The sequence below is a fragment of the Chiloscyllium punctatum genome, chromosome 24 (assembly GCF_047496795.1).
Source record: "Chiloscyllium punctatum isolate Juve2018m chromosome 24, sChiPun1.3, whole genome shotgun sequence".
In the NCBI taxonomy this organism is placed as follows: domain Eukaryota; kingdom Metazoa; phylum Chordata; class Chondrichthyes; order Orectolobiformes; family Hemiscylliidae; genus Chiloscyllium; species Chiloscyllium punctatum.
Window position 1 is genome coordinate 37,168,129 of NC_092762.1, and position 27,827 is coordinate 37,195,955.

At 43.7% G+C, this 27,827-nt stretch overlaps 1 protein-coding gene across 3 annotated transcripts in view; it reads left to right on the top strand.

Annotated features, from left to right (window-relative positions):
* The window catches only part of palm1a (paralemmin 1a), a 292,230-nt gene that overhangs the window by 210,591 nt on the left and 53,812 nt on the right, over positions 1-27,827 (top strand). For all 3 annotated transcript variants that reach the window (XM_072593634.1, XM_072593635.1, XM_072593633.1), the window contains exon 4: positions 16,041-16,171. In XM_072593634.1, coding sequence (XP_072449735.1) covers positions 16,041-16,171 — 131 coding nt within the window. The remainder of the gene's footprint in view (positions 1-16,040; positions 16,172-27,827) is intronic.

Consider the following 27,827-nt stretch of genomic DNA (forward strand, 5'->3'; position numbering starts at 1 on the left):
TTATTATGGAATCCCTGCAGTGTGGCAGCAGGCCATTCGGCCCATTAAGCCCACATCACCCCTCCAAAGTGCATCCAACCCAGACCCACAGTCCTACACAATCCCATAACCTCACATTTTCCTTGGCTAACCCACCTAGCCTGCACATCCCTGGATACAATGGGCAATTTAACGTGGCCAGTCCACCTAACTTGCATATCTTTGGACTGTGAGAGGAAACTGGAACACCTGGGGGAAACTCACACAGACACAGGGAGAACGTGAAGAAGTGAGGACTGCAGATGCTGAAGATCAGAGTCGAAAAGTGTAGTGCTGGAAAAACACAGCAGGTCAGGCAACATCCGAGGAGCAGGAGAATCGTCGTTTCGGGGATAAACCTTTCATCAGGAATCCCTCCATTTTATTCCAACAATACTGGTTGACAGAATTTACGATCAAGTATAAAATGGTAAATCAGGTGTAAACTAGGAAGAACTTGTATAAATATTTGAGACATAAATACAGGCCATTGTGGTTCTCTACAGTGTGGCCTGTATCTTAGGAAAATGGGCTCTGATCTGGCATATTCAAAACTGACAAGGGCACTCAGTCTCCACTCTGGCTGTGAAGCAGCACTGGGTATTTCAATCAGTGTGTGTGAGTGTGTGTGTGTGTGTGTCTGTGTGTGTGTGTGTGTCTGTGTATGTGCATGTGTGTATCTTTGTGCATGTATGCATGTGTGAGAGAGAGAGTGAATATGTGAGTATGTGTATCTTTGTGTGTTTTTATGAGAGTGAGTATGTGTATCTTTGTGTGTGTGTGTGTGTGTGAGAGAGAGAGAAAGAGAGTGAGTGTGTGAGTATGTGTATCATAGTGTGTATGTGTATTTGTGTATATGTGTAAGAGGGTGGTGTGGGAAATATATGTGAGTGCCGTGAGAGTGTGCGTGTGTTGTGTGTTTGAGAATGTGATTGTGTGCCTGTGTATGAGAGCGTGTATATGTGTGCTTGTGTTTGTGTGAGAGTATGAGTGTAGGAGATATCATTGCCTAGTTGTATTAGTACAGGATTGACTCTGTGTATCTGTAGAAGATCCTTGCATGTCTGAGGCTCCTTTACCCTAGAAACAACCCTTGAACAATCCTACTTTGAGACAGCTCACTATAAGCATGAGACTCAGCAAGCCTCATAGCCCTTTCTTCTCTCCATTGAAACTTGCTTTGCGTTTAGCTTTCAAGGAAAAGTTTACTTTTTGCGATCTAAATATGTTATTATTTAAAAAGGCCATGTATTGTTACTTAACATGGGCCTGATCAGCATGCAGTGACCAGACTGACTCTCAATCGCCCTGTTACACATCCTCTTTTGAGCACGACACTTTAGTTCCATTGAGCCTCATATCATTGTGCCTCTACCCTGCGGTGCTCCGTCTCATAAATAATAAAGCTGTGCTGACAAGATTACCAGACAGTACGGCATCTTTCCCTTCCCTAGGTTTCCTTCAATTTGAGGGGTACATGGCATGTCACCAGGACAGTTGGCACTTCAGTGAGCAGCACCTTGGGGTTTCTGTGCCCATGAAATGGATGGACCATATCTCACAGCTGCCCCCGAAACAACAGTGACTGCCCAAAGAGAAAACACTCTGTTCCTGTCTGTTCCTCCACTATTCCACTGACAGAGTCTCTCTTGAGGCTTTGCTATAAATACAAATGTTTGTGGGAAGTCTGTGACTGTGAGCAGGAGATTATTACAGAGCACATGGCTCACCGCCCAGGAAATAGCCTCTGGCTCAGAGCTTCACTAGAACCAGTTGGTTCCTCTGTTTTGGTCTGGTTTGGTGTGTGTTTTGCCTGCAGCAGGGTATATTTACCAACTGTGGCAATGCTTATGTTATCCCTCATAACTGGGACTTAGGTAACATGAAAGATCCAATAAATGCTCATTACAGTGCATTAGTATGTACACATGTTATATTTCCCAGCACCTCCATATCTGGGCTGCCATTAAGTATTCGATTACAAAGAACAAGATGCTTCCATCAGTGTGTGGCCAGTTCAGATGGAGTATGAAACCTATACACTAGTGCTTCCCAAACTTTATCCCATTGTCTCCTTATTTTGATGTTGGAAAACTGATGTGAATCCGCTGTGAGAATTGGGGGCGGAAGGAAGTCAGGAGGTGGCTCAGTTATTGCAACCAGAGAATTCACAATCCCAACATTTCAGCTCAATTTCAGCACTCAGTTTCCTCAGCTCCACATTGGAAAGCCCTGTTTTATCCCCTCAGGTCACAAGCTATAACAGAAGGATGATAGCACAAGGGTGGTACAGTGGCTCAGTGGTTAGCACTGCTGCTTCACTACACCAGGGACCCGGGTTTGATTCCAGCCTCGGGTGACTGTCTGTGTAGAGTTTGCACATTCTCCCCGTGTATGCGTGGGTTTCCTCCGAGTGCTCTGGTTTCTGCCCACAGTCCAAAGATGTGCCGGTCAGGTGGTTTGGCCATGGGAAATACAGGATTTCAGGGATGGGATGGGTCTGGGTGGGACACTCTTGACAGAGGTGGTATGGATTTGGTGGGCTGAATGGCCTGCTTCCACACTATAGGGATCCTATGATTATCAGATGCATGTCTCTTAACTACATACTAACTGTGAGACGTATCACGACTGGATTAGTAAGAGGAGGTATGACTTAAAATCTGAAATAAACCATCAGTAATGAGAATAATCCAAAAGAGCCTGGCTCGCTCCCTGGGTGAGGCCCAGGTTTATTAGTTATGACTTTGTTTTCCTGAGGATTCATCACCCCATCTCCAGCAACAATCCAAAGTAATAGCTCCAAGTTTGTCATGGCCCCAAATTTGACAGATGCAATCCCCTCCCTGCAACAGATGAGCCTTCATCCTGTACTATAAGTAATAACATCTGAAGGGTCACAGTGTATTGGGTGTGAGTTTACTACATCAATGACAGTGCAATTTTGCACATGCTGCATATCAGAAATGAAAACATAAAGCGTTGGAGAAACTGAGCAGATCTGTGGGGAGAGAAAGAGTGAGCGTTTCCGGTCTAATACAGTTTCTTCATGTTTTTTATGATGGGCTGAATGGCCTGATTCCACACTGTAGGGATTCTCTGTGATATCTTCACTGGGTCCATGAGGCTGCAAGCAATCCAAACATTGTAATGATTCCTGTGAAGACCCTTTCCAACTCCCATTGGCGTGTTCATCCTTGGGTAAATATCTGCCAGCAGCACTTGGGGTTAGGTCCAAGTTGTTGTGATAATTGGCTTTCCATAAGCCCTCAACTACCAATTTGGATACCTCATTCTGAAAGTCTTGAAAGAACTGTTTGTTTCATTCAGGTTTTGAAGATAAAACCACGAGGCAACTCCATTGTCAGGTGATTCTTTAGTCACCCTGAATCTCCACGCCCTTGACATCTCCAGGGTAGCCATCTTCCACTGGACTTTGGAAATTTATGCCATCAGTTATTGACTTTCCCTCCCCCTCTCTTTATCTCTCTCTCTCTCTCTCTCTCTCTCTCACTCTCTCACTCTCTCTCTCTCTCTCTCTCTTTCCTTCTTAACAGTAAATCTGAGACACAGCTGGAGGGGATCCCAGTTTCATCCGTGCTTTGTCTTCAGTTCTTTTCTAACTTTTCGAGGGTCTTGTCGAAGATTTCCACAAGGCCATTGGTTTGAGGAGATAAACTAAAGGTACTTACACCTTTGGACAATGCAATAGATCAGTCATTAGCACCGCTGCCTCACAGCACTAGGGACACAGGTTTGATTCCAGTCTCAGACATCTGTGCAGAGTTTGCACATTCTCCCCATTTCTGCTGGGTGCACTAGTTCCCTCCCACAGTCCAAAGATGTGCAGGAGTAATGCATTGACGTAGAGAGGTCTAGAGCTAACAAAGGCCCGAATGAGGGTTGCAGCTGATTGAACTGAGGCAGGCGTGGATTTGAGTGATTATACAGAGGTGGGAATTGATAGTTTTTCATTGATGCTAGTAGGTGTGGTCAGAACTCATCCCAGAGTCAAGTTTTACACCAAGGTCATGAGCAGTGAGTGGTTTACTCTCAGATAATTCGCAGAAACAGGATGGAGGTAATGATTTAGAAATGGAGTGTGTGACTGGTGTGGAAGGCAATGGTTTCCTCTCCCAAATATTTATTACAGTGAGTATCTGATTAGATTAGATTAGATTACTTACAGTATGGAAACAGGCCCTTCGGCCCAACAAGTCCACACCGCCCCGCCGAAGTGCAACCCACCCCCTACATCTACCCCTTACCTAACACTACGGGCAATTTAGCATGGCCAATTCACCTGACCTGCACATCTTTGGACTGTGGGAGGAAACCAGAGCACCCGGAGGAAACCCACGCAGACACGGGGAGAATGTGCAAACTCCACCTGAGGCGGGAATTGAACCCGGGTCTCTGGTGCTGTGAGGCAGCAGTGCTAACCACTGTGCCACCGTGCCGCCCTGATCATCCAGTGCTGAATGTCAGAGAACTGCTTAGATCATTTAGGGACATTGAGTGAGATGGAGGTGACTATTTGCTGCCTGTAATATACACTCATACTTTAATACTCTATTGTTCTTTAATTCTAACCTAATATATTCTGTTTTTCACCCCTCAGCAACATAATCTCTGCCCAGTGCTATAATTTCTTAAATGAATACTGTCTCTCCACCTCCTTTTTTCAGTTTCCTTATCATTCCAGATTATCTTAATGCTGGGAATATTAACTTGCCAATCCTCCTTGTCTTAGAATTAGATCTTTGTCTTCACCACCATATTATCATTCCATTTGGTGACTTGTGTCTACAGCTCACCAACTGTATGATGCACATTCCATCTGCCTGAAGTCCAATGGCATATTAATGTGCTTCCCATTAGTCCCTGTAAGATCCCTCCTCTTCTTGAACTACTCTTTATCCCAGCACGACTCCCAACTTTATATCTGTGTAGTGACTTTAATGTAAAGAAATCTTTGAAGGTGATTCGCAAAAGTGTTCATATAAAAGTAAGTATAATACTGAGCCACGATAGGTTTAATGATGTAGTGAAAAATGTCCAGTTCTTGGAGGCTTGGAGAATGGAAAGCACTTTGATTCTTCTCTCTCATATCTCAGACTGATATCCATCCCTCTATGAACGTTTTGTCATAATACTTGTGAACCTACCCTCCCCCATCCCACCCCATCGCCAGCGTCCGAAGGAATTCAGTCCCAGGTAAGGTGCTATGTATCTGCCTTGAACAGGCAGTAGAAATGTTTCTCTAACCCATTAACTTGAAAGCATCCTTCTTATTTCTCCATTTCTACAGCCACATCCGATACCTTCACTCACAAGTGTATGGGTGAGGGACTGAACCAAGGACTGAGGTTGAAATAACTCCACAGACACTTGTATCCAATCACCAAGTGACCCTTCATTTACATGGGAGTTGGAATAGGTGTTGAGGAGTGGTGAGGGCCTGACAATTATTAAAACAAAGGAGATGAACCTCAGAACTAGCCTTTAACCAGACTGCCTCAGCATGGTGACCAAAGTTTCGTTTTCTAGAGACTCATTACTGTACAGGAAGGGACTATTCAACCCAATAAGGTGTCTCTGAGTCTATCCAAAAGGGTATGCTACTCTTCAAGTACGTGGACTCTGATTGACTAGCTCAGAGCCAATCCCTAGAGAGAGGAGAATCCCTAAAACTCCTGTTTATATCTAACAGCCAGGGCTCCCCGATTGGGGCTGTTACCTTGGGCTAATCAGGGAACTCATATTCATTGAGATCCACCTGCCTACCTCATTCCAATCATTGCAGAGGTCCAGCTCTTGTATTTCCTCCATAATTCCTGAACTGTGAAGGAAATCAACTCAATCCTTTCTATTATTTCCTATGTGTACTGTGACATTCACACGCCCCCACCCCTACCCCCACCACCCCCTCAAAAATATTCTGCACTGTCTCCATGGAGACCCTAATGGTGCAATATACGAGGCAAGATTCACATTGACCTTTACGAAAACATATGTCTACCTCCACAGTGCTTGAATCACTGTAAATCTTACATTACTACACTGGGCTGTGGCCATTGCAGCAGGGAATTATGTTTATAGATATGGATACTGTCATTACTATGATTATTCACGGTGTCTGTATAGGATAACATTGCTCAATGATACTGTGAAGGGGGATTTGCTGTGGTTGTACATTAGTAATAGTTGCCTTGATTTTATGGTCAGTGGTGAAGGAACAAGGTTTGTCATTATTTAACGTTGCCCATTGGGATGATTGGCATTTTGAGCAGCAACTGTTGGCATTTCTTTCCAGTGATTTGCTGCCTCATGAGGATCAGAGTTGTGTGGGAGCAAAGCAAAGGGGAGAGTGGCCCCTCAAACAATAAGCTCAAAGAATCCTTCCTGAGACAGATAACGACCTAAAATATTGTAGCATCAGAGATAGTGACTGACAGCGAGCTCCAGAGGTCCCAGCACCTGACAGTTTCACTGGGAATGGGAGAGGGTCATCATTTGCACACCTTTACAGAGGCATATGTTAAAATGCAGCTACATTCGGTCAGATCCAACTTTCGTGTCAGATGAATGGCTTATACCCAAAATGTCAGCTCTCCTGCTCCTCGGATGTTGCCTGACCTCCTGTGCTTTTCCAGCATCACACTTTTTGACTCCAACTTTCATGTTCAAAACATGACTTGAGACCATAGCTCAGGAATATTGAAAGCTTGATGAATTATTTGGATAGGCTCAGAGATACCGCATTGAGCTGAATTTTTCCCTCCTGTACTGTAATGAGTCTCTAGAAAGCCAGATTTCAGCCACCAAGCTGAGGCAGCCTAGTTAAAAGGCTAGTTTTGAGGCATTTCCTTTCAATTGTTCTAATAACTGTTAGGCCCTCACCACTCCTCAGCACTCCCTCCCATTTCCTATGGCCCTTTATATATCCCATGGTCTTTTCATAACCACTTACCCAGTAGCCACCATGTACACATTCCTGATGAAGGGCTCTTGCTCGAATGTCAATTTTCCTGCTCCTCAGATGCTGCCTAACCTGCTGGGCTTTTCCAGCACCATTCTAATTTAAACTCTGGTTGCCAGCATCTGCAGTCCTCACTTCTGCCTACCATGTACAGATCCCCCAGAGTAATGTGGAGATGAAAAATAAACTCATTTTGCTCTCATTTGTGCACACTTGATAATGAAAAAAAAACTCCCATTCACAAAATCTATCCAATCTCCTCAAATGGTTAATTTCTCATAAAAATAGGTGTCTTTCAGACCCAACATCAAAGACAGCTAATCCTTTAATAGCCTCTTGAAGTTGTGTGTCAATCCGTGAACTTAGATCCATCACTGAGATAATTGTATCTTTTGAAACTTAGCCAAGCATTCGTAATGACATGATGATAGTCTTGGGGAAATGTGAACAAAGAGCTTGTCTGAAACTGAATATTCTCAGTGAAACTGTCAGATGCTGGTGGGTTTTGTTTTTAACCTACACCTGCTGATCGAGCAGAGAGTCTTTCTTCTTAAATTTAAAGAATGGGGAATTTAAAAATGTTCCAGATCTCAGCAGTTGTGCAGAACTTCCTTGGTCTTGTGATGGAGAAGGAGAAGCTATGGTTGAGCTCCTGCTCTGGAGCTCACCCACCTCCATCTGCTTCTTTTTTTTTTCTTTTGCTTCTATTGTTTCCTTCTCTTTTAAGGCCTTTACCGCATCCTCAAAACAGGGCCCTGTAGTACGAAGCATGCAGCAGGAGACAACGGGCCTAGCTATTCAAGATGGCAGCACAGGCATGGTGGGCCCATCTGTTTAAAGCCAGCCACGGCCTTTTCTTTTCTCTCTCTCCCTTTTCATCCTTTTTTCTTTTCTTCTTCTTTTCTTCACCTTCTTGACATTGCAGGGAGGCTGCAACAACATCGATGATGACCTGACCAGGGATTCCTGGCTTCCCAGGCCCAATATGTAGACTCCTGGAATTGGTAGCAAGGCATGAAGGAGCAGGGACCCCTGGCAGCAGTAGACCCAAAGAGGGGACCTTCCTGTTGTCCTGGAGCCATGTTTAGGAACCTGGCTGATGAAGATGAATTCTGTTTAAGTATTTGCTGTTCCCCCTTTTGTACTTCAAAATGGTGCTCTATTGTGGCAACAGAACACTCTTCGCTGTATCTGCCTCACTATATTTGACAATAAATCATTTATTCATTCAGTTACATCTACTCCATCAATTCATGATCCTAGAACTGAGGGTTAAGGCCAAAATTGGGTCTGTTTGAACTCAGTATTGAGTTCAAGTTGGCCAAGGTGAGTTTAGAATTCCCTCTTGTGTGAATCACAACTTGGCAAAACCTGGATATAGCTGAAATCAGGTTAAGAGACCCACATCTAGGCACGAACCACCCCGTTTTTAAAGATCTACTTAGAATTCCCAATGCTGTGAAAATCCAACCTATAATTCCTTAACCTCCTGAGAAAAGGTATCTCCAGCAATGATTAATCTCTGAAGTAATTGCAAAAATAAGTGCCTGAGAGGTTGTTTGACTGTTACTAATATAATCAAAAATTTTAAATGAATTAAAACAATTTATATCTGACTATGCCGATTTGTTTAGGAAGTAAGTAATGGGTAAATGCATGAATGTCTTGCCATTTGTATATTTGAATGTCAGTCTCTCAGTGAGGTTCCACTGTAGAAAAGCCTTTAGACAAAGTGGAGAAATCAGACATCTACTTTCAGATTCACACATCTAACTTTGCGTGTGTACATTCCAGAGGTCACTGAACAATTTACTCCTTACTAAGTGTGAATGCTGGTAGTCTCATAACTATTTCTATCAAAAGATCCAGGCCACTGTATAATGATGTTAACACAGTGAATGATTGGGCCAGTGTGTGGGACAATACTGTGCCACAGGAAATGTGTGTGTACATTGTGTATTGGTGTTACAGTGAGCAATGGCTAAGAATATGAGACTATTATAACACTATGTTAGTACACAGTAGTATTGTAGCATGATGTTCCTACAGGGTCCTACAGGCCCAGTTTGACATAATATTTCAGCATGATTTTACCATTGGGAATCACTACGTGTGTGTTCATGATCAAACATTAAACACGGTGCCTCCGACAGTACAGCATTGAAAGCAGTGTCAGCATTGAAAGTTTGTTCTAATGGCAGTGAAATTGGACATGAACCCAAAACCTTCTTGACCCAGTGAAAAAAATGTTACCAGCTGACGTGACATTGTGCTCCTCTGTTTATTAACTCACAGACAATTTTCACCATCTTTCTCAACTTGCTCTGCAGCCTTTCAACGTTTCTGCAGCTATGGATAGAATAGCTAGTCATTTACAAGATACAATCTTTGCATGTAACAGGTCTGGCAAAGTGCATTAGCTCACATTTTCTATGTTTCTTGATCTAGTTTTTTTTTAAGATTAGATTACTTACAGTGTGGAAACAGGCCCTTCAGCCCAACAAGTCCACACCGCCCCGCCGAAGCGCAACCCACCCATACCCCTACATTTACCCCTTACCTAACACTATGGGCAATTTAGCATGGCCAATTCACCTGACCTGCACATCGTTGGACTGTGGGAGGAAACCGGAGCACCCGGAGGAAACCCACGCAGACACGTGCAAACTCCACACAGTCAGTCGCCTGAGGCAGGAATTGAACCCGGGTCGCTGGCGCTGTGAGGCAGCAGTGCTAACCACTGTGCCGCCCACTAGTTATCTTAAAGTTGTTTACCATAAGCATTTGTGGTTACCTGACTATGCTACATTATATACATCATGTTACTGTAGGGAGGCACGATCTGTGTACCATAATCTATCATAATATTACTAAAGGTATTTGCTAACTACAGTATATGCAATAACATTATAACAGTTAGTGTCTGTACGTAACAATATTGACCCATTTAGTTACGATAGGAAGTCAACATCTGTATTTAATAACCTGTCGTGATACAGAGTTTCTGACTGTATATAACATTATATAATGGAGTTACTATAGGGAGTTACCCGTGCATCATAACATTATGTAATGGTATTATTATTGAATGCTGTTAATCTATAGTATATCATCACAAAGGTGTCATTGTGTACGTTTATAGATAATGCTATGGTTCAATGGCAATATGGGAAATTGCAGCATATGTTCTTGATAAAGGTGTGTCATGCTGTCAGTATTGGCAATGAACCCCTTCATCCTGTTATTTTAACCTGTTTGTGTCACCTGACAAGTTATTTCAGACTGAGTAATGGAGAAACTTCAAATTAATATCTTTGCTGCTCACATTTCATTTCAGAAGTATCCCTGAGTGATGTCCTGTTGGAAATCCTCTGCCAAGTATCCAGATAGTTCGCAGTTCAGAAATACAGCTGTTCCAAGTTGGTAGTTTATTATTACCACTACTTCATTGAAAATTCCCCAGTAACTTTAGTGTGGCAGATAGGATCTAACCTTGACCAACTGATACACTGCCCCAATTTTAATACCTGTGATTACCGAATGATAGATCAAAGATTCCTATGTCCAAAGGAGCCTTCTTTCTGATTTACTAATAAACCTGTTCTGAGCTATTGTTACACACCTATAAAGGAGGTTGGACTTGAGCCTTGGCCTCTTGGCCCAGAGATAGGAACACAATAACTGTGCCAGAACAGCCTCTCATCTTAAGGAACCAAGCACCTTCTTTCAATCAACCTGCTGAGGCACATTATAATTAGTTTAAACCCACTGTTCGGGTTGGGGGTTGGTATTGGTAGTCAAGGACAGTATTACAGCGGCAAAAAGGACATTTGGCAATTCATCTACTAAGGTAGTATGGGCTGAGGTTAGAAATAGGAAAGGAGAGGTCGCCCTGTTGGGAGTTTTCTGTAGGCCTCCGAACAGTTCCAGAGGTGTAGAGGAAAGGATAGCAAAGATGATTCTGGATAAGAGTGAGAGTAACAGGGTAGTTGTTATGGGAGACTTTAACTTTCCAAATATTAACTGGGAATACTATACTTCAAGTACTTTAGATGGGTCAGTTTTTGTCCAATGTATGCAGGAGAGTTTCCTGACACAGTACGTAGACAGGCCAACAGGGGGAGAGGCCACATTGGATTTGGTACTGGGTAATGAACCTGGCCAGGTGTTAGATTTGGAGGTAGGTGAGCACTTTGGTGATGCTGACCACAATTCGGTAATGTTTACTTCAGTGATGGAATGGGATAAAGGCAATTAAGGTGATTAGGAAAGATTTAGGATGCACAGGATGGGGAAGGAAACTGCAGGGGATGGGCACGATTGAAATGTGGAGTTGTTCAAGGAACAGCTACTGCATGTCCTTGATAAGTATGTACCTGTCAGTCAGGGAGGAAGTTGTTGAGCAAAGGAGCTGTGGTTTACTAAGGAAGTTGAATCTCTTGTCAAGAGGAAGAATAAGGCTTATGTTAGGATGAGATGTCATGGCTCAGTTCGGGCGCTTGAGTGTTACACATCAGCCAGGAAAGACCCAAAGAGAGAGATAAGATGAGCCAGGAGGGGACACGAGAAGTCATTAGCAGATAGGATCAAGGAAAATCCTAAAGCTTTCTATAGGTATATCAGGAATAAAAGAATGACTATAGTAAAATTAGGGGCAATCAAGGATAGTAGTGGGAAATTGTGCATGAAGTCTGAGGAGATAGGGGAAGTACTAAATGAATATTTTTCCTCAGTATTCAGATTAGTAAAAGACAGTGCTGTCAAGGAGAATACTGAGATACAGGCTACTAGACTAGATGGGATTGAGGTTCACAAAGAGGAGTTGTTAGCAATATCTGAAAAGTGTAAAAATAGTTAAGTCCCCTGGGCTGGATGGGATTTATCCTCAGATTTTCTAGGAAGCTTAACAGGAGATTGCAGAGCCTTTGGCTTTGATCTTTATGTCGTCATTGTCTACAGAAATAGTGCCAGAAGATGGGAGGACAACAAATATTGCCCCCCTGTTCAAGAGGGGGAGTAGAGACAACCCTGGTAATTATAGAACACTGAGCCTGACTTCGGTTGTGGGTAAAATGTTGGAAATGGCTATGAGAGATTGGATTTATAATCATCTAGAAAGGAATAAGTTGATTAGGGGTAGTCAACACGATTTTGTGAAGGGCAGGTCATGCCTTTCAAACCTCATTGAGCTCTTTGAGAAGGTGACCAAACGGGTAGATGAGGGTAAAGCAGTTGATGTGGTGTATATGTATTTCAGTAAGGCATTTGATAAGGTTCCCCATGGTAGGCTATTGCACAAAATACGGAGGGATGGGATTTTGGATCAGAAATTGGCTAACTGAAAGAAGACAGAGGGTGGTGATTGATAGGAAATATTCATCCTGGAGTTCAGATGCTAGTGGTGTACCACAAGGATCTGTTTTGGGTCCACTGCTGTTTGTCATTTTTATAAATGACCTAGATGAAGACGTAGATGGATGGGTTAGTAAATTTGTGGATGACACTAAGGTCGGTAGAGTTGTGGGTAGTGCCGAAGGATGTTGTAGGTTACAAAGGGATACAGGTAAGCTGCAGAGCTGGGCTGAGAGGTGGCAAATGGAGTTTAATGCGGAAAAGTGTGAGGTGATTCACTTTGGAAAGCGTAACAGGAATACAGAGTGCCGGGCTAATGGTAAAATTCTTGGTAGTAAAGATGAGCAGAGAGATCTTGGTGTCTATGTACATAGATCCCTGAAAGTTTCCACCCAGGTTGATAGGGTTGTTAAGAAGTCATACGGTGTGTTAGCTTTTATTAGCAGAGAGATTGAGTTTCAGAACTATGAGGTCTTGCTGAGGCTGCACTGGAGTATTGCGTAAAGTTCTGGTCACCACATTATAGGAAGGATGTGGAAGTTTTAGAAAGGGTTCCGAGGAGATTTGCTCGGATGTTGCCTAGTATGGAGGGATAGTGTTATGAGGAAAGGCTGAGGGACTTGAGGCTGTTTTCTTTAGAGAGAAGAAGGTCAAGAGGTGACTTAATTGAGACATATAAGATAATCAGAGGGTTAGATAGGGTGGACTGGGAGAACCTTTTTCCTCAGATGGTGATGGCTAGCATGAGGGGATATAGCTTTAAATTGAGGGTTGATAGATATAGGACAGATATCAGAGGTTGATTCTTTACTCAGAGAGTAGTAGGGGTGTGGAACACACTCCTGCAGCAGTCGTAGACTCACCAACTTTAAGAGCATTTAAATGGTCATTGGATAAGCATGTGGATGAGAGTGGAATATTGTTGGTCAGATGAGCTTCAAATTGGTTTCACAGGTTGGCATAACATCAAGGGCTGAAGGGCATGTACTGCACTGTCATGTTCTATGTTCTATAACACATCCCCAGGGCAATTAAGACTTGAACCCTTGGGCCAGAGGTAGAGGACACTACCCTTACACCACAAGAGACTATCTTCTAAAGGAATTCACCAGTGCAACTTATAAAGAGACAGGCATTGACCTTTCATTGGCAGGCATTGAATAAAGAAGCACCAAAGATTAACAACTTTAGAAATTTTTTTTGTAGAATCCCTACAGTGTGGAAATAGGCTCTTTGGCCCAGCAAGTCCACACCAATCCTCCAGAGAGTAACCCTCACAGACCCATTTCCCCATCGTATATTTAACCCTGACCAATGCACTATTCCTACACATTCCTGAACGCTATGGGCAATTTAACATGGCCAATCCACCTGACATGCAAACCTTTGGATTATTGGAGGAAACCAGAGCACCAGTAGGAAAACCACACGGACACAGGGAGAATGTGCAAACTCCACATAGACAGTCACCCGAGGTTGGAATTGAACCCAGGTCTTTGGTGCTATGAGGCAGCAGTGCTAACCACTGAGCCACTGTGCTGTATTGAGTCTCTAGATTCTGGAGAGGCAGAATATTAGCAAGATTACTTCTCTGTTCAAGAAGGGACTAGATACGGAAAAAAATAAACTCGTTAGTTTGACATGGGTCTTAGGAGACATGTCTCAATCAATCATGAAGCAGGTTACTTCAAATAGAAGATTGGCTGGCTGACAGAAAACAGGGAATATCTCATAAATGGTCCAACGCCTGATTGGCAAGGGTCTGTGCCAGGGCCTCAACTTCTTCCAGTTTATTGTGTAGGAGAAGCAAATGCGTGGGGGTGAAATCAGCCGGTGACCCAAAGATGGTTAGGAAAGTATGAAGAGGAGAGAAGAAGGTTGCAGGCAGATATAGGTAGATTGAGTGAGTGGGAAGAAGGGCCTGGCAGATGGAGTAAACTGTGGGAAAATTACAGGTTGTTCGCTTTTACAGGAAGAATATATAAAAAAACAGTTTTACTTAAACAGATAATAACTGCATCAAACGCGAAGATTGAAGTGTTTTAGTGCATGAAGGTACAACAAGTAATTAAGCAAGCTAAAATAATGCTATCCTTATCGAGGAATTGAACATAAAAACAAGGATATTATTCCTCATTTATATAGGGCATTAGTGAGACCGCATCTTGAACACTGTGTGTAGTTTTGGTCTCCTTAAGGTATAAATGTGTTTGGAGGTGATTTAAAGGAGATTTACTAGATTGGTACCTGAAATCAGTGGACAGCTTGAATAGATTGGGCTTGTTGCACTGGAGTTTATTAGAGTAAGGAATGCCTTGACTGAAGAATGTAGAGTATTGAATGGTCTTCACAATGGGAATGTGGAAAAGTTATTTCCCTTTGTTGATGAGACCAGAATTAGGAACAACTGTATAGAGATTTAGGAGTAACCCTTTTACAACAGAGATGAGGATTTTTTTTCTTTCTCAGAGGGCTGTAAGACCTTGGAACTCATTGCCCCAGAGGGTGATGGATTAAACACCTTTATGGCAGAAGGAATCAGTAAGTAGTCGGGAATATGGAATTCAAATGCAATCAGCAATGATCCTGCTAAATGGCAGAGCAGGCTCGACAGGCCAAGTTGTCTAATCCATTTTTTGATGCTATATCTATTATTAAAGAGAGGGGATTGCATAGTTGTAAGGCCTTTGGAGGAATTAGGGCCATGCAAGAGGCTGGAAGAGTTCACAGCATTAGAATGTGCTGAAGATTTGAAGGGAATGTAGCCCATGAAGATCCATGAGGACTGGGAGATGGGTGAGTGGTGGAACTTATTGTGAGACAGGAGTCTTCAACTGGAGGAAGACCTGGCTCAATCCATTGGCTTTGAATTGAACAGGAATTCTGACAGAGATGCTGCACAGGTAGAGCTGAGTCCATGTACAAATAGATGTGAAGATGATTTGAAAAACAATATTATTGTGACTGGCATTTTGACTGCAGTTCATTAGAATCAGCAGTGTCAAAATATAGCCTACTCTTCAAACACTAAAATGTGCAGAAGAAATATCTATTGAAATTCTGACCCTTCTGACCAATAATGATGTGCAAACCAATCTCTTGTGATACTCTGTATCTTGGGGATGAGTGTGTGCAGCAGGGTTTGATGGCTGGAAATAAAGGGATGAAGTTGTAAAGATGTAATACAATCCCCATTTTAAATGTTGTACACTGTATCCTTGTTTCTGTCTGATACTTTGATTTGGCGTTATGGTTACCGTTAAATGACAAAAAGCTTGGCATTTGAGGAAGCACAAAAAATTTGAAAGACAGAGGGACGAGAATGTCGACACTGATTGTTGGGTGTAATTGCAGCATGGCATGTTCACAAGGGCAGTCTCCTTGGCAATTACAAATTAGAAATTGAGGCAGAAGTATGACAAAGAAATGAAATGGCCAAGTAAAATGCAGTCAGAAAATTGCACAGGTGCAAAGGTTTTATTTCATTATAGATAATAAGAAGTTTCCTAATTTTCTATTGGGAACTTTCTCAGTATAGAATGGGGTTTAAAATCTGCAGGCACACTTTCAAATTTAGAAGGGATTTAGAAATTGGAACCGCACTCAAATTGAGGCAGATGTGGAGGTCAGACAGCACCATGTCCTGTTACTATGAATCCACCTGATTTTCATTGCTTTCCTATCACAGTCCAAGGCTCTGCGGGAACGATGGCTGCTGGAGGGAACTCCATCATCGGTGGCAGAGGAAGACGAGGGGATGAAGAAACAGCTCCAGGAGGACAATGACAAAACTAAACAGATGGAGGAAACCATCCAGAGGTAACTGGCAGGCAATCTTATCCTTAATTCCTATGTAAGAGAGATAAAGCTGAAAAGACCAAGTTACCGCTATCCTATAATTAGTACCAAGTGGAATGCTTTATCTAAAATAGGGTCTTCTGCTCCTTCAGTGACAGTGCTCACAGGAGGGTCACGAAAATGATCCCAGGAATGAAAAGCTAATGAACATTTGAGAACTCTGGGTCTAATCTCAATGGAGTTTAGAAGGAGGAGAGAGGGATGTAATTGAAACTTACAGAATACTGAATGGCCTGGACAGAACGGACGTTGGGAAGATGTTTCCATGGTAGGAGAGACTAGGACCCAAGGGCACAGAATGGAGATAAGGAGAAACCTCTTCAGCCAGAGAGTAATTAATCTATGGAATTCACTGCCACAGAAGGCTGTGAAGGGAAGGTCATTGGATATATTTAAGACTGATCTAGGGGATCAAGGGGATCAAGAGTTATGTGGAGATAGCAGGAGAATGGGATTGAGAAACTTTTAGCCATGATCGAATCACAGAGCCGACTCAATAGGCTGAATGACTTAATTTCTGCTCCTGTATCTTATGGTCTTATGGTACAACACACGATGCCATCTTAGGTACAAATCCTAGGTACAAAAAAAAGAGAAAATGAAGAAACAAAAGTTACGCTACGCTCTAGATATACATCGCATAGGTTAGGAAAATTAGAAATAAAGCTAAAAAGATGGGCATGTGGTCTTTTGATGTGGTCAGAACCAGATTCTTTAATTCTCTCAACCATGGGCCTGTTTCTGTATCAGGAGTGAATGTTTGAAGAATCATTTATCATTAATCACAACTGGTACTGTCTCCTGGTGTCCTCTTAGTTGCCTTGGGTTTTGATGTCTCTCAAGAGATTACATGGCAATGGAGGGATGGAGATGCAGTGTAGGAAACCATCTGAGAGATACAGCTCGCTGATTCACCCATCTATAACAGCACTTAAGATAACTGGCTGGTTAGTCCATTTCAAAGATCCTGATGAAAGCGTTATGCTGCAAGCGTTGACCCTCTTTCTCCTCAGATGCTGCCTGACCTGCTGTGTTTTTCCAGCACCATACTTAATTGACTCTGACTCTCCAACATCTACAGTCCTCACTATCTCCTACTTCATACTACTTTGAGTATGGGTCATGTTCAGTCAGACCAGGTAACGTTGGCAGATCCTTTTTCTCATGCTGGCTGGGCCAATATTTATTGGCAAGATAGCAGTTAAGAGCCAACCATATCGCTGGAGTCACATGGACGCCAGACCACGTAAGGATGGCAGATTGGCATCAGAGTAGCTTTTTAATATTGAATTCAGATTTTGCCATCTGCTATGATGGGATTTGAACTGTTGTGCCCAGATATTATCCTGAGGTTCTGGATTACTGACCCAGTGACATTACCATCATCTCCTCAGTATTGATTTACAGCCTCTGACTAACACAGGAAAGTGCAGGTTGGACTAAATTGCACAAGAATTGAGACACATGGCTCACACACACTTGTAACCATGACTACTAAGGTGGCACTGAACAACAGGGAGCCCTGCATGAGCTGTCAACTCCTGCTGATCCAGTCGGATGTTTTAACACATTACATAGCCATGCTCTATCAGCAACCTATGGACTCATCTCAAATCTCCTGCAGTAGTAACACAAATACTTCTGGAACACTCAGACATAACACAAAACCAGTCATTTACAGAGATCCTATCACATGCCGAAATTTCTAAATGTGGAGGAATGTTGGTCAAATCTTTTTCCAGTTGGGAAAGGAAAGGACAGAGTATGACTGTTGCGTTGTGGCAAATCTAAGCGAGGTTTAAACATTGAACCACTTTTTTTCAAACTTGGGCCTGCAAACATACAGGAGTTGATTTACAGGTTTAGAAATAGGAAGTATGGGAAATAGGAAATATGCAGAAGGCCTGTCATCCTGAAAGTCCTCAGCTGCCAAGGCCTCAGGCTCACCCCATAGTCCAAAAGGGAAAACTAGCAAACAAGACAATCCGGTCCAACTTATTTTGAATATTTCAGAATGGACATCCAGTACATTCATTTCCAAATGTCATTATTTTTTCACTAGCTTGTCCCTCTGGGTGCCCATTGCTTCACCATGTTTAGTGCACCTTTAGAACTCTTCTTAATACACACCCTTTTCGATCAAGTCCTCTACCTCTTGCACATCATTCCTGATCTCGCCAACTTGTTCTGGCTTCCACTTTATCCTCACGAAGCCCCTCAGCTCACTTTGCAACTTCTAAGTTTGCACTGGAGTCTATGAAGTTGTAAGTTAACCACCAGTGCACCACTGAGAGCAGGTCGGGAGACAAATATGTCGTTGAGTCATTCATGAAAAACAATGTGTCCATTTTCTCATGTTTGTTTCTTAGTGAAAGAAATATTGGTGAAAATTATTTCTGACAAGCAGTCTGTGATTGGGAGGCGGGGTGATGGCGGGGCCGGGGGTTGGGGGGAGGTGGGAGGCATTGGCGACAGAAGATCACATGACAAATTCTGCAGGATTATGGCCAACAAGAGTTAGCAACTCTGGTCAGAAGCACTGGGTAAGTGGCATCTATTCATTTGTTGTTGAAATAGGATTCAGATTTATGTTCCAAATTGAATTCTTTCAGTCTTTAATAGTGGGAGCCAAGGAAAGACAGAAAATAAGATAAAGGCATTTCACACCCCACTCATTAGTGATCCATTAAATATTATCCAGGTGTGCTTCAATTGTTGTAAATAGTTGTATTGAGTGCATTAAAAGGTGCTAACTTAAGACTAAGATGAGGAGGAATTTCTTCTTTCAGAGGGTTAGAACATAGAACATAGAACAATACTGCCCACAATGTTGTGCTGAACATTTGTCCTAGCTTAAGCACCTATCCATGTAACTATCCAATTGCTGCTTAAAGGTCACCAATGATTCTGACTCTGCCACTCCCACAGGCAGCGCATTCCATGCCCCCACCACTCTCTGGTTAAAGAACCTACCCCTGACATCCCCCCTATATCTTCCACCCTTCACCTTAAATTTATGTCTTTGGAACTCCTTGCCCCAGAGAGCTGTGGGACAGGGCTAGTCCTCCTGTATATTTAAGACTGAGATGGATGGATCCTTGATCAGTCTGGGAATCAACCAATATAGGGAAAGGGCAGGAAAGTGGACATGACACATATCAGATCAGGCATTATCTTTTTGAATGGTGGAGCAGGCTCAATGGTCAGAATAGCCTACTCCTGTTCCTATTTCTCACAGTCTAATAATGACACAACATGAATTTCAAGATCCTATAATGGTCTCTCAGAAATGGTCATTTTTAATTTGCTATCTTCTTTCCTCAATTATACAAGATTTAATGCTTCTGTGGAGAAACCTTATTTCCTTTAATGAACAGGTACACTCTTTCTGAATATTTCTGTTCGATATTTCAAAACGATTTCAGAGGTATTTTGAGAGCTCTTTGCAAACTGTCAGAAGCAGTTTTGGTGAACTGTCTAACATTAGATTCGCTAGAATGCATTTTATATCTGTCCTCATGAGCCATCTCGATCTTTCATTGGGAATCAGTTATTATCTGCAATAAACTCTGAACTATGCACTGCAGAGGTGGGCTAGAAGGGACAGGATTAGGAGATTGGGAAGGGTAGGATGTTGAAGGTAAGATCGGTTTGTTCTGCTCCTTGGCTGCTGCGTTTCAGCTGGTGAAAGAGATTTCCCTGTCCGTAGCCGTGAGATGCTGGAAGGGAGACAGATAGGGTTACAGGCTGCTGTGTGAGGAGAGGTGATTAAGGGCAATGGCTTGAACTGCTGTTGAGGGCTTTTGCATAAACAGGCCCTACCAATGTATCAATCTATGACTGGGCTTCAGCCTCTAAGTGTAGAAGGTTGCACAGACTCACACTCTAGGAGAAGAGTATCTAGAAACAAAAGAGTCGGAAGAAAGGGCACTGGACCCAAAACAATAACTTTGTTTTTATTCCTACAGATGCTGCCAGGCCTGCTGGGTTTTTCCAGCAATTCCTGAATTTGTTTCTGATTCTCAGCCTCCATGGTTGTTTTTGGTTTTTTGTTTTGGTCAGAAAAGTATTTATTTTGTGACCATCAGACTTGTCAAAGCTCATTAAGTACTATTAATTGGTTGCAATATAGGAAAGCTGGCAGTCAAGTTCACGCACAGAAAGATCCCACATACCACAATGTGACAATGGTCAAATCATCTGGGACTTTTTATTTGCCAAAACATACTTTATTCATTAAAAATCTTTATGTACATACACAGTTATTAAAATAGTTCTGTACAGTCGTTGCATATGAAGAACAAGCAAAGGTGGCACGGTGGCACGGTGGTTAGCACTGCTGCCTCACAGCGCCAGAGACCTGGGTTCAATTCCTGCCTCAGGTGACTCTCTGTGTGGAGTTTGCACGTTCTCCCCGTGTCTGCGTGGGTTTCCTCCGGGTGCTCCGGTTTCCTCCCACAGTCCAAAGATGTGCAGGTCAGGTGAATTGGCCATTCTAAATTGCCCGTAGTGTTAGGTAAGGGGTAAATGTAGGGGTATGGGTGGGTTGCACTTCGGTGGGGCGGTGTGGACTTGTTGGGCCGAAGGGCCTGTTTCCACACTGTAAGTAATCTAATCTAATCTAATCTAAAGCAAGACACAGTGGTTAGCACTGCTGTCTCACAGCACCAGGGTCCCAGGTTCAATTCTAGCCTCGGGTGACTATATGTATGGAGTTTGCACATTCTCCCTGTGTCTGGGTGGGTTTCCTCCGGGTGCTTCGGTTTCCTCCCATAGTCCAAAGATGTGCAGGTCAGGTGAATTGGCCATGCTAAATTGCCCATAGTGTCCAGGGATGTGAGATTAGTTGGATTAACCCCAGGGTAAATGTGAGGATACAAGTAAATGTGAGGTTACAGGAATAAGGTGGGTCTGACAGAAGGGGTTCAGATCCAATTGGCCAAATGGCCACTTTTTCTGGAATCCTCTAGGGATTCAGTGATCCCCATGAAACATGGAAATCTCGCATCCCTGCAGTTACCAAAACAAAACCCAAAGTGTTTCTTCCTTGTGCAGGACAATATTTACATATATTTGAAGCAGTGAGATGGTCTGATAACTGAACAGACAGTTTTTCTGGGTTTTAGATTGAGGGATACATGTTGGTCAGGCTTCTGCCATTCTTGAAATAATGTCTTAGGGTATTTTACATTCACCTGAAACAGGTAAAACATCCCTCCCTCCCCAGACAAGAACCAAAACCTCCCTCAGTGGAAGTGGTGACTTTGAATTTTATGTCCAAGGACTGGACCCAGAGCTTTACTGCTGTGACTTGAGAATATTAACCAATCAGCAATTGCTGCTACAGCAGTGAAATGGTTACATCACTGGGTTTATAATCCAGGGCCCTCATCAAGTCAACCGCACCCCGTCCCTCCTGTAAAATGGTTGATCGGCTAAAAATGGCTTCCTCACACCAATAATACACTAGAAGCAGCTTTAACAATGCAACCATCACATTTCCACCACCATCCAGGACAACAAGAATTAGAGATAATTTTGGGGTTCTTAATCAGCGAGGGATCAGGGACCTTAGTAAAGGAGGTGGTTAGAGATTGTGGTTTCAGAGATTGAATGGGGCAGTTACAGAGTGATGTCTTCAGAGAGGGCACCCCTGAGCATCACAAGAAGTGTCCCTCCTTCTTTCCTTCCTGTAGACATTGGAACAGAGGAAGTCGGAGCAAAGGTAGGCCATTCGGCCTTCGAGCCTGCTCCATCATTCATTACAATCATGGCTGATCACCCAATCCTGTTCCTGCTTTCTCCTTCACACCCTTTGATCCTTTAGCCATGAGAATTATATCTAACTCCTGTTGAAAACATTCAATGTTTTGGCCTCAACGCTTTCTGTAGCAGAGAATTCCACAGGCTCCCGACTCTCTGGGTGAAGGAATTTGTCCTCATCTTAGTCCATATTGGTCTATCCAATCTCCATGGATGGTGACCTCCTGGTTCTGGACTCCCCTGGGAAGTAGTGACATTGGCCATTGAGTAGGGCTGGTGTCTAGCCCTCCCACCCAATCCCATTGTCCCCCAGGGCAGCCTGAAATCAGTTTGAACGGCAGACAGCACTCTCCAGTCCTGTTTGAGATCACATTCTAAGCTGTCATTGTTCCGTCTGTGAGACAGGGTGATGTCTGTTCTCAAGGCCCACAGTGAGGCACTCACAATGAGCTTCTGACTCCCAAACTCCATTTTATTCTGCAATTCCAGATGAGACAAGGGCAGACTCTGATAGCAAATATCCCTAAGACGTGGACCATTCCAGAACCACAGCTCAGTAAGGCCATTCAGTGCCAGGCCAGCTCTCTGACAGACACACTGGTGTGGGAGGCCTGTGTAATGCGAGGTCTGTACCTGGAGCTCAGAGTATCCATGATCTTATTGATTGGAGGAATAAGCCTGAGAAGTGAATGTACTCTATGCCAACGATGTTAAGTAAACATCCAGTTCACTTTGACTCGTTCTCCTATCCAATGCTTTTCCCCTTCATAAATACTACAAGACCAGTTGATGGGGACCAGCTATTCAGATGGGCATTGTTTAAGCTGCTGTGAACACTTATAAGCTATGGGACAGCAGAGCTCAAACCTACACTATTCTCAGCCGCAGTATGTGACTTGACCACATGTGGGGAATGGCCAGTACTGGGGACAAATTCACCCATTGTATCACTAAGTCATACGATAGCAAATCCATAGAACAGTACAACAAAGAAAGAGGCCATTCAGACCATCAAATCTGTACTAGCCCTTTTAAAAAGCAATCTGATTCGTCCAATTGTTTCCCAATTCCCCACATTCTTAGAAATGTTGCTGCACCACTCCAGCAGCCTGTGTAATTCCAATTCTTACTACACACAAAATGCAAATGTTTCTCATCATTTTGCCTCTAGTCTTTGGGCCGATCACCTTGTGAGCTGTTGCCATTGAGAATAGAACCATAGAATCCCTACAGTGTGGAAACAGGCTCTTCGGCCCAACAAATCCACACCAACCTTCTGAAGAATATCCCACCCAGACCCATTCCCCTACCCTATTACTCTACATTTACCCTTGACTAATGCACCTAACCTATACATGCCTGAACACTATGGGCAATTTCCCCATGGCCAATTCACCTAACCTGCAGATCTTTTGGATTGTGGGAGGAAACCCACGCAGACACAAGGAGAATGTACAAACTCCACACAGACAGTTGCCTGAGGCTGGAATCAAACCCTGGTCCCTGGTGCTGTGAGGCAGCAGTGCTCACCACTGAGCTACCATGTCAATTCCTCTTTATTTGCTCTTTCTAAACCCTGTCAGATTTTAACCATCTCAATTGCATGATTACATTAGATTACATTCCCTACAGTGTGCAAACAGGCCCTTCGGCCCAACAAGTCCACACTGACCCTCTGAAGAGCAACCCACCCAGACCCATTTCCTTCTGACTAATGCGCCGAACACTATGGGGATCACTTTGTGATTGTGAGTGAAAACCGGAGCACCTGAAGGAAACCCACACAGACACAGTTGCCCAAGGCTGGAATCGAACCTGGACCCCTGGCACTGTGAGGCTGCAGTGCTCTCCACTGAGCCACCGTGCCACCCTAGTGCCACATCTCCGCTTATTTTGAGCTAGAAGGAGAACCCTTGATGTCCAACTGAGTGTAATCTTTCTTCACATTAAACTATTCCAGTAAATCTTTTCTATAACCTTTCCTAAGCCATCAAGTCTGTTCTAAAGTGCAGTTCCCTGAACCTACTGCCTTGATCCAAATATGGCGATGAACTCCAGAGGTGAGTGGAGACTGACAGCCCTTGATGTAAGACTGCATTTGATCAAAGAGCCCTTGCAAAACTGGAGTCAATGTAAATCAGGAGACAAATTATCTGCTGATTAGAGTCATACCTGGCACATAGGAAGATGGTTGTGGTTTTTGGAAGTCCATTGTCGCAGCTCCAGGAGCCCCTCAGTGTAGTGTCCTAGGTCCAACCATATTCAACAGCTTCATCAATGACCTTCCCTCCGACATAAGGTCAGAAGTGGGGATGTTCTCTGATGATTGTACAATGTTCAGCACTATTGCCAACTCCTCAGATACTGAAGCAGTCCAAGTTCAACTGCACCAAGATCTGGACAATATCCAGGCTTGGGCTGAAAGTGGCAAGTAACAGTCACACCACACAAACACCAGGCAATGACAATCTCCAGTACAAGACAGTCTAATCATTCCCCTTGACAATCAATTGCCTTACAATTGAATCTCTCAGGTCCAACATCCTTGGGGGTTACCATTGACCAGAAACTGAACTGGACTAGCCATTTAAATGCTGTGGTTACAACAGCAGATCACAGGTTAAAAATCCTGCAGTGAGTCACTCACCTCTTGTCTCCCTAAAGCCATCTACAAGGCACAAGTCAGGAATGTGATGGAATACTCCCCACTTGCCTGGATTGGTGCAACTCCAACAACACACAAGAAACTTGACACCATTGAGAACAAAGCAGCCGCTTGATTGGCACCACATCCATCACCTTCGTATTCATGCCCTTCACCACCGATGCTCAGTAGCAGCAGTGTGTCCTGCTTACAAGATGCAATGCAGAAGTTCACCAAGTCTCCTTTGATAACACTGTGACAAAGCAGATAGACAGGAACTCACCATACAGATTAGGAACTTTATCGCCATTCCATCGGTGTCATTGGTCAAAAATCCTGAAAATCCCTCGCTAACAGCATTGCGAGTGTACCAAAAGACAAGCTCAGCAGCAATTTAAAATGTTGACTCACTGTCACCTTCCTGAGGGAAATTCGGGGTGGGAAATAAATGCTGATCTGACCAATGACACCCTCATTTCATACAAATAAATAAACAACAGGACACTATTGTCCTCATGCACAAGGAAGTTCCCACTTTGTGAGTAGAAGAAAAATTAATGTATAAAAGCAGGGCATTCATTTCGCAAAAGTTATTGTCTGTGGAATATCTGATAACTGAGATCACGGAGTCAGATAGTTCACCTTACTGTTTGTAAACCCACATTGGATCCAACTTACCAAAGTAATGAAACATTCAGCAAGGTCACTTTTCCACAGCCATCTGCTCAATTACCATTTGCAATCACGGAGCACTTTGGAAGATTCATTTGCAATGGAAGCTCTTACTATAAACCAATGTCTTTAACCATCTGTAGTTTATGAGGACAAGTTTTCTTCTCTTTGCCTGACCTTGTGCGGTATATCTTGCATAGATTTTTCTTTAATTGGAAGTTAATATTGCTCTACATTGAAGCACAAGGTTGTATGAGATGTTAATGGACTTTCATACTCAGTCACTGGACATCAATTGCATTCCCAACTGTCTGAGCTGACTCTGAGTTGATTTCTGCTGCTGTTTTATCAACAAGCTCTGAGATGCCTGTTATTTTTATTGGATGAGGATATTGAACTATGGAGAATATAATAGCATTTAACTCAGCGCTCCCATTTTGGAGATATAATCTGGGCACCATCATGGTTGGATATCCACTGCTTTGACCAGCTTGCTCTATTTCTGCCTGAACAAATGAGCTGGAGTGGGCCATGTAGCCCCTCATACCTGCTCTTGGTAAGATCATGGCCGAGCTTAAAAATGTGTTACTGGAAAAGCACAGCAGGTCAGGCAGTATCAAAGGAGAAGGAGAATCGACGTTTCGGGCAAAAGCCCTTCTTCAGGAATGAGGAGGATGTGCCAAGCAGGCTAAGATAAAAGTTAGGGAGGAGGGACTTGGGGGAGGGGCGTTGGGAATGCGATAGGTGGAAGGAGGTTAAGGTGAGGGTGATAGGCTGGAGTGGGGGTGGGGACAGAGAAGACGGGAAGAAGCAGGTCAAGAAGGCGGTGCTGAATCTGAGGGTTGGGACTGAGAAAAGCTGGAGAAATCTGTATTCATCCCTTGTGGTTGGAGGGTTCTTAGGCGGAAGATGAGTCGCTCTTCCTCCAGGTGTCATGTTGCCATGGTCTGGTGATGGAGGAGGCCAAGGACCTGCATATCCTTGGCGGAGTGGGAGGGGGAATTAAAGTGTTCAGCCACGGGCGGTTGGGTTGGTTGGTCCGGGTGTCCCAGAGGTGTTCTCTGAAACGTTCCACACCTCCCCCCTCACTTCCCTCCAAGGCCCCAAGGGATCCTTCAATATCCATCAGAAATTCACCTGCACCTCCACACACATCATTTACTGCATCCGCTGCACCCGATGTGGCCTCCTATACATTGGAGAGACAGGCCGCCTACTTGCGGAACGTTTCAGAGAACACCTCTGGGACACCCGCATCAACCAACCCAACTGCCCCATGGGCGGGCACTTTAATTCCCCCTCCCACTCCACCAAGGACATGCAGGTCCTTGGCCTCCTCCATCGCCAGACCATGGCAACACGACACCTGGAGGAAGAGCGCCTCATCTTCCGCCTAGGAACCCTCTAACCACAAGGGATGAATACAGATTTCTCCAGCTTCCTCATTTCCCCTCCCCCCACCTTTTCTCAGTCCCAACCCTCGGACTCAGCACCGCCTTCGTGACCTGCAATCTTCTTCCCGACCTCTCCGCCCCCACCCCCTCTCCGGCCTATCACCCTCACCTTAACCTCCTTCCACCTATCGCATTCCCAACGCCCCTCCCCCAAGTCCCTCCTCCCTACCTTTTATCTCAGCCCGCTTGGCACACCCTCCTCATTCCTGAAGAAGGGCTTATGCCCAAAACGTCGATTCTCCTTCTCCTTTGATGCTGCCTGACCTGCTGCGCTTTTCCAGCAACACATTTTTAAGCTCTGATCCCCAGCATCTGCAGTCCTCACTTTCTCCAAGATCATGGCTGAACCAATTATCGCCTCCATCTCACATTGCCACCTTTCGCTCTCACCTCTCGATTCTCTTGTTAGTCAAGAGTTGGTCAACCTTCACTTTAAGAATATTCAGTGGCCCAATCTCTGCCATTGAGAAAAGAATGCTCTAATGACTTATAGAGTCATAGAGATGTCCAACAGAGAAGCAGACCCTTCAGTCCAATTCATCCATGCTGACCAGTTATCCTAAATTAATCTAACCCCATTTGCCAGCATTTGACCCATTTCCCTCTCATGTCCCTTTGTGAGAAAGAAATTCTCCTCCTTTTGGTATTAAATGACTAATTTTCTAAAACTGCATCCCCTAGTTTGAATGTCTCCTACACATTGAAGAGTCCTCTCGGTAACCACCCTGTCAAGACTCTTATAAGATCACCTCTCATTCTTCTAAACTCCAATGGATACAGGCCAAGCCTATCTAATATTTCTCATAAAATAACACCTCCATCCCAGATAATGGTGAAATTAATCTTCTGGACTTGAATGCATTTATATTCTTTCTTAAATAAGCAGACCAAAACTGTGCACAGTACTCCAGATGTGGTCTCACCAATTCCCTGTGTAACTGAAGCAAAGCATCCCTAATTTATTTTCTACTCCAAAGCTTGCATGTTGCACATAGAGTAAATAGAATAATTGCTTCCTCATAGAGGATAATTGATGCAGTGAGACAGCAAGGAGCAGTTGAGCGCCAATGTCATCAGAATCACA